Here is a 7,742-nt window from a genome sequence, read left to right on the forward strand (position 1 = left end):
TAGGGTTCCACACACACTGACTCTCACTGGGGTGCGGGTTCCACACACACTGACTCTCACTGGGGTACGGGTTCCACACACACTGACTCTCACTGGGGTACGGGTTCCACACACACTGACTCTCACTGGGGTATGGGTCCCACACACACTGACTCTCACTGGGGTATGGGTTCCACACACACTGACTCTTACTGGGGTACAGGTTCCACACACACTGACTCTCACTGGGGTATAGGTTCCACACGCACTGACTCTCACTGGGGTACGGGTCCTACACACATTGTTTGATGGAGGGATGTGTGCTGGGTGTGGGGACATGGTTCTGAGAGTGAACCCAGTGCTGTGACCTGGTCTGTGGTAGTGTCTGGATACTTGAGGTCTGGGTCTTTGTGGATTTGAAGCTCCCACTCCTGTCTGTCTGGGCAGTCCCAGTCCGGGCTCGATGAAGATTCCGGAATCCATCTATTGATTCCCTCTGCCCTGCTGACATCAGAGTGGGGAAACAGGTTGATCCAGATTGTACACCTGGGAGAGTCTGTCTCAGTATTTAGGAGGCTCCATTCAGGGGAAACTAGATTCAGGTGGAAACAGGTGAGAGAGGGTGAGTTTTCTGCCTGGATGTGGTATAGTGAGGCATTGCTGTGGTGGAAGGAGTGAGTGTGGAGGGTTGAGTCTGGGAGAGGTTGGGTGTCTAGTGTGGAGGTGAGTGCTCGGATTAAAATCTCCCTGTTAATTAAATTTCTTTGCAGTTTATGAATGGGTCAGTGTTTAGGTGGCTTGAGTGTTTTATTTACTGAATGGAATGATTTGAGGTGTCCCAGTTTGAATTCTATTAATTTGGGGGGAGGGAGTATTTGAGTGAGTGAATACTTGGGGAGCAGAGCAGGGGGTGTGTGTTGTATGGGCTCTCCCTCTTATCTAATAGATCTTTTAAATTTTAACTGAGATCTGTGTGTAAGACCCACACAATCTTCCTGAGCCCACCAGCACTTTCTCCAGCTCCTCTGTGCTGTAGGGTTTGAGGACCTGGTTAAACATGGGGCTGAGTGGGTTACGTGGGACCTGCAAAAGAAACATTTTTTCATTTTACTTCTGATTTGGGGTGGGGTGTGAGTGTCGAAATGGGTTTGGTGTTAAATCCTCTCCTGGTATTGTTCACTTTTTGTTTTGTGTGAGGTGATTGTTGGATGTGATTGGAATGTTGTCTTGTTTTGGGTGTGGCTTATTTTGCCCTTGCTGTGTAACTAGATCCACCTTCACACACTCTTCCCCACTGCATTGCTCTAGCCCCTTTCCCCACCTCTGACCACCCCTCTGAGCCAGTGAGGGAACTTGGGAAGTGAGGTTGCCGTTGTCTTGCAGCCAATTAATGCTCGGCATAATCCCATAGACAGCAATGTGATCGTGGACTCGGGCCACCTCTTCCTTCTGGTGGTTCTGGCTGAAGAATGAATATTGAGATCTCTGATCCAGGTTGGTGCAGTGCTTAGTACTGCTGCCTTGTGGTGCTGAGGATCTGGGTTTGATCCTGGCCCTGGGTCACTGTCTGTGTGGAGTATATGCATTCTCCCCTTGTCCGTATGGGTTTCACCCCCACAACCCAAAGATGTGTAGGGTAGGTGGATTGGTCACTTTAAATTGCCCCTTAATTAGAAATAAATAATTGGACACTCTAAATTTAAAAAAAAAAGAGAGATCTCTGTTCTATCTTATCAACCTGCGACTGCCTCCCCAGAACAATGAAGCCCCTCATCCTGACCTGGGTGGGGGGGGAGGGGAGGGTGACTTGTTCCTCCCCCTGGGTGAGAGTGGGGAAGAATGGGGTGGGGAAGAATGGGGTGGGGAACTCTCTCTCTCTCTCTCTCTCTCTCTTGCCCCCTCCCCCCTCCCCCCTCCCCCCTCCCCCCTCCCCCCTCCCCCCTCCTAGGAGACTCTCTCTCTCTCTCTCTCTCTCTTGCCCCCTCCCCCCTCCCCCCTCCCCCCTTGTAGGAGACTCTCTCTCTCTCTCTCTCTCTCTTGCCCCCCCCCTCCTAGGAGACTAAGTGTGGAACAGTGCAGAAAGAGCCTGTAGCCCTTTGGCCCATCGAGCCTGCACTAGCCCTAACCTCAAGCTAATCCCACTTACCAGCACTTGTCCTGTATCCTTGAATGTGACGGTGCTTCAAGTACTCATCCAAGTGTTTTTTTTAAGGTTGCGAGGTTTCCAACCTCCACTACCTTCCCAGTCAGTGCTTTCCAGATTCTCACCACTCTTTTGAGTGAAATTTCTTTTCACAAACCCCTCCTGAATCTTTTGCCCCTCGCTCAACAACAATGCCCCCCTGTGATTGCCCCTCAACCAAGAGTAACAGCTGCTTCCTATTTACCCTGTCTAAACCCCTCCTAATCCTCTACAACCCAGTCATATCCTCCCCTCAGCCTTATTCTGGTGAATCTCCCCTGTCCCTCGTGCGGTGTAATCATCTCCTTTCTATAGTGAGGTGACCAGAACCTCATGCAGTGCTGCAGCCTAACCAACGTTCTGTACAGCTCCAACATAACCTCACAACTGATAAAGGCAAGTGCCCCATGTGCCTTCTTAATTACCCTATTCACCTGCTCTGCCGCTTTCAAGGATCTGTGAACAAGTATCCCAAGATCCATCTGTTCCTGAGCTTCCTCGTGTCCTGCCATTCATTACATACTCCTTTTTGTCCTGTTTATTCTTCCAAAATGCATCACCTCACACTTATCAGGGTTAAACAACATCTGCCACAGCTCTGTCCATCTGACCAACCCATCTGTAACTTACCACCCTCTTCCTCGCTATTAACCTACCTACCAATCTTGGTGTCATCCGCAAACCAATTACTCCAACAACCTTCACCACCACCCTTTGTGTCCTATTATAGAGCCAGTTTCGGATTCATCTTGAAATCCATGTACTCCAACCTTTTCACTTCTCAATCAATCTCCCACGTGGGACCTTGTCAAAGGCTTTGCTAACGTCCATATAAACTGCATTTCCTTCATCCACGCACTATCAAATTTGTTAGACATGACCTCCCTCTGGCAAAGCCTTGCTGTCGAGCACCCAAACCATTCCAAGTGGAAATTAATTCTCTCCTTCAGAATGTTCTCCAATAATTTCCCTATTTCTGAGGTGGGTTTCCCTATTTCTGAGGTGGGACCCACCAGTCTGTATTATTAATAATAATCTTTATTAGTGTCACAAGTAGGCTTACATTAACACTGCAATGAAGTTAGTGTGAAAATCCCCCAGTCGACACACTCCGGCACCTGTTCAGGTGAACTGAGGGAGAATTCAGAATGTCCAGTTCACCTAAACAGCACCTCTTTTGGGACTTGTGGGGGGAAACCGGAGCACCCGGAGGAAACCCATGCTGACACAGGGAGAACGTGTGGACTCTGCACACACGGTGACCCAAGCCAGGAATCGAACCCGGATCCCTGCTGCATTGAAGCAACAGTGCTAACCACTGTTTTAACGTGCCACCCATAAATTCCCTGGATCATCTCTACCACCCTTCTTGACAAGTGGAACAGCATTGGCTATTCTCCAGTCCTCTGGCACTTCCTCGTGGCCAAAGAGGAATTAAAAACTTGCATCAGAGCCCTTGCTAATTTCTTCCTCTCCTCTTACAGCAGCCTGGGATGCAATTCATCCGGGCGTGGGGATTTGTTTATTTTTAAGCCTGTCAAGGCCTCTAAACCTTCTCGCTTCCTACGTCATATTGCCCAAGGTCCTTGTGTCCCACTTCCTGAATTCTGTCCCTATGTCATCTCCTCTGGAGTGAAGACCGATGACCACCCTAGCAATGTCCTGCAGCTTCACACACACATTGCCCCTTGCTTTCTAATAGCCTTTTTCCCTGGTTAACCTCTTCCACTTTACTTTTAATATTTTTAATAGAAATTTAAAATTTCCAATTTCCATCTTGGTGTGCTCCACATCTTTTTGGGTTGCATGGTGAGACCCATGCAGGCACGGGGAGAATGTGCAAACTGCACACAGACAGTGGGCTGGGATAGAACCCGGGCCCTCAGTGCCGTGGGGCAGCAGTGCTAGCCACTGTGCCAGCGTGCTGCCCAACCTCTTCCTCTTTATGTATTTGTGGAATATCTTGGGGGTTCTCCCTAATCTTATTCGCAAATCCTCTTTCACACCCCCTTTCTTATCTTCTAATTGCTTTGATTTCTTGTTCCCTCTTGCACTTCGATATTCCTCTCCGGCCACGATTGAATTTCTCCCTTTGCACTTGCTGAAAGCTTTTCTCTTCCTCCTTATCCAGTCCTGGATTATCCGAGATACCCAGAGTTCCCCCAAACATATTGTGCCTACATTTCTCCGGGGAACAGTTGAGGTGATTAGTATCGATGTATCTCATCACCATCTCCTCTTGTTATAGTGTGACACTCGATTGGAAGATTGCACAGGCAAGATGGGAGAAACCTCAGCCTCGCCCTTTTTCAGAGGTGTACTGATCATTGGCAAAATCATTCTCATGGTAAGTAGCATCATGCCTCCTGTGTATGTGTCCTGCACTAAGATCCCAGGGATGAGTGAGCCCCCCCCCCCCCCCCCCCCCCCCCCCCCCGGGGCACCTCTAGACTATTGTCGGGATGAGCGTGATATCCCCCCCCCCCCCACCCACACAGTACACTCCCAGACTCTCATCATAGAATCCCTATGGTGTCTAAGGAGGCCATTCAGCCCGCCGAGTCTACACTGACCCTCCTGTAAGAGCACCCTACCTAGACCTGATTTCCCCCACCCTATCCCTGTAACCCCACCGAACGTTTGGACATTAAGGGGCAATTTATCATGGCCAATCCACCTAACTGTGGAAGGAAATCGGAGCAACTGGAGGAAACCCACACAGACACGGGGGAGAAGGTGCAAGTCCACACAGACCAGTCAGCCAAGGCCAAAATCGAACCCGGGTCCCTGGTGCTGAGGCAGCAGAGCTAACCACTGTGCCACCGTGCCTCTCACTGGGATGTGTGAGTGTGGGCGCCGGCCATTGCAAAGATGGTGAACAAGGGACATCTCTCCTCTGGTTTGTTGTGCTACGCCTGCCGTAAGTAATGTTTATTTTTTTGAAAATCTTTTTATTGGGTTTGTTACTTCTATACATTACGTTTTTCTTGCCCGCACTGGTTTGCTTTATTTTGCAGAGGTTTGTTTTGTCGTTCATTTGACTAACTGTACATCCCCCCCCCCACCGCCGGGTTGCATAGTCCTTTGGTTCTTCATCATTTTGTTTTTTCCTTTCCTGGCTTACTCCTCGTTGCCGGCCTCGAACAGGTTTTGGAACAGGCCGAGGAACTGCCCCCAAGTATCTAGGAAGCCTTCCTCGGATGGCGAACTTAATCTTCTCCAGGTGGAGAAAATACGAGAGGTCAGCGAACCAGTCTGCAGCTTTGGGTGGTGCTGCCGATCGCCAACCGAGCAGGATTCTCCACCGTGCGATTAGGGCAGCGAAAGCAAGGGCGTTGGCCCCCTTCCCCATGTGTAGCTCTGACTGCTCCAATACCCCGAAGATTGCCACTATTGGACATGGCTTCACTCTCACCCCCACAACCTTGGACATTGCCTTGGAGAAGGCTGTCCAGAACCCAGCAAGTTTGGGACAAGCCCAAAACATGTGGATGTGGTTAGCCGGGCCCCTTTGGCGCCGTTCACATTTGTCCTCCACCTGCGGGAAGAACCTGCTAATTCGGGTTCTGGTCAGGTGCGCTCTGTGCACCACTTTCAGCTGCATTAGGCTTAGCCTTGCGCAGGAGGAGGTGGAGCTCACCCTGCTCAGTGCTTCGCTCCAGAGTCCCCATCCTACCTTGTGCCCAGTTCATCCTCCCATTTTTGTCTGGTCCCGTCCAGTGGTGTTCGGGCTCTGTCCAGTAGCTGTCCGTATATTTTCCCACATAGGCACAAGAGGTCCTCTAGTAGTGTGCTTTCTGGGGCCCCGGGGTACCCTACTGTCGCTTTGCGGAGGAAGTGCTTTATTTGGAGGTGTCTCAATTCCTGTCCTCTTGCTAGTTTCCATTTCCTCGTCAGTTCGTCCAGTGTCGCCAGTCTGCACCCTACATAGAAGTCTCCGACCGTCAGTGTGCCCCCAACCTGCTCCATCTTGAAGGTGGTATCCAACATGGCTGGGGGGGGAATCTGTGATTGCCGCAGATGGGGACCATAAGGGACATTTTGGTTAACCTGAAGTGCTGTCTCAACTGGGTCCACATTCTCAGCATGGCCGCTACCACTGGACTCGTTGTATACCTTGAAATGAAAAACTTAAATGAAAATCGCTTATTGTCACGAGTAGGCTCCAATTAAGTTACTGTGAAAAGCCCCTAGTCGCCACATTCCGGCGCCTGTCCGGGGAGGCTGGTACAGGAATCGAACCGTGCTGCTGGCCTGCTTGGTCTGTTTTAAAAGCCAGCGATTTTAGCCGAGGAGGATGAGAGTGTTGCTGTGGCTAGGGCCCAGAGGGTCGTTCCTTTATAGGATACCTTCTCCATTTGTACCCAATCTGTGTCGGGTTCTTGTACCCATCCCCTCACTTTTTCTGCTGTTGCTGCCCAGTGGTAGTATTGTAGGTTCGGTAGAGCCAGGCCCCCTCGGACTTTCCCTCATTGCAGTGTTGGTTTGGGAATTCTCGGGTTCTTACCCCCCCATACTAACGCCATAATTAGACTGTCTACGTTTTGGAAAAAGGCCTGTACGTTCATCTTGATTGTCTGCACTCTTCCTGCCAGGGAGAGTGGGAGTGAGCCCCACCATTGAAGGTCTTTTCTTACTTCCTCCACCAGGCTGGTCAGGTTCCACTTGTGGATCTGTGGCTATTTGGATCCCCAGGTAATGGAATCTGTTCTGGGCCGTTTTGAACGGAAGCCCCTTCAGCTCTGTCCCTCCCCCTTTTGGATTCAGTGGGAATGTCTCACTTGTGCCCAGGTTTGCCCAGGTTAAATTTGTAGCTCGAGAAGGTTCTAAACTCTCTCAGTATTTGCAGTATTGCCTTCAGTCCCTCCTGTGGCTTCGAGACATAGAGGAGCAGGTCATCTGCATAGTGATTCTCTGTGCTCAGTAAGTGATGGTTTTGACGTCACTGACCTTTTCTGCAAAGGTTGAAGGGCTGGCATTCTATGTGAATGTCACTGGGTGGGGTGTGAGCAGGGGCCTGCGGCCTGGTGTTGACAGGAATGTGGTTCCCCTGCTTGGGGAATGCCACCCGGCTGGTTCCGTGACTTCATGCGAGCGCCTGGGACCTGTGGGAGGATGAAACTCCTGTTGTTGTCTTGCTCATGTCAGAGTGGGAGCCGCCCTCTCCCTGGGGGGTGGGACTGGTTGAGTCACTAGTAAGGGTTTGGTCTTCAGTCTCCAACTTTCGGTGATCAGTGTACAGGCTGGATGTGGCCCTGGAGAACAATCACAGATATTGATATATTCTTTAAAACATTTCTTTGCAAATTTCCCAACTAGATATAGCAATATTGGGAATGTGGCCAGTCAGACTGTATAGCATCATCCAATCAGGTTATGAGTCTCTTTTGCTTTGCAAAGGCAGTATGTCACGATGACGGATGTGCTGGCCGAGTATTGGCTGCAACACGGGGGCCATGATACTCCCAGGAACACATGTAATCACTGATCAAATCGGGGCAGTAAAAATCTGGAACTGCCACTGCTGGATTGGGGGCTCCTCATGTCGCTGTGTCACAGGCTCGCGGCGGGGGGGGGGGGG

At 50.5% G+C, this 7,742-nt stretch overlaps 1 protein-coding gene across 4 annotated transcripts in view; it reads left to right on the forward strand.

The window, feature by feature from the left end:
* The first annotated feature begins 491 nt into the window (after positions 1-491).
* upk1a (uroplakin 1a) overlaps positions 492-7,742 on the forward strand; it is an 18,098-nt gene continuing 10,847 nt past the window's right edge. Inside the window, exons 1-2 of one of the 4 annotated variants that reach the window (XM_038813484.1) lie at positions 492-591; positions 4,410-4,508. In XM_038813484.1, coding sequence (XP_038669412.1) covers positions 4,443-4,508 — 66 coding nt within the window. In that variant the 5' untranslated portion in view covers positions 492-591; positions 4,410-4,442. Of the gene's footprint in view, positions 602-624; positions 703-1,454; positions 1,474-4,409; positions 4,509-7,742 lie in introns of those variants that run through there. The other 3 variants (XM_038813482.1, XM_038813483.1, XM_038813485.1) reach the window with 3 other exon arrangements.

Source organism: Scyliorhinus canicula, chromosome 12 (genome assembly GCF_902713615.1).
Source record: "Scyliorhinus canicula chromosome 12, sScyCan1.1, whole genome shotgun sequence".
Classification (NCBI taxonomy): Eukaryota; Metazoa; Chordata; class Chondrichthyes; order Carcharhiniformes; family Scyliorhinidae; genus Scyliorhinus; species Scyliorhinus canicula.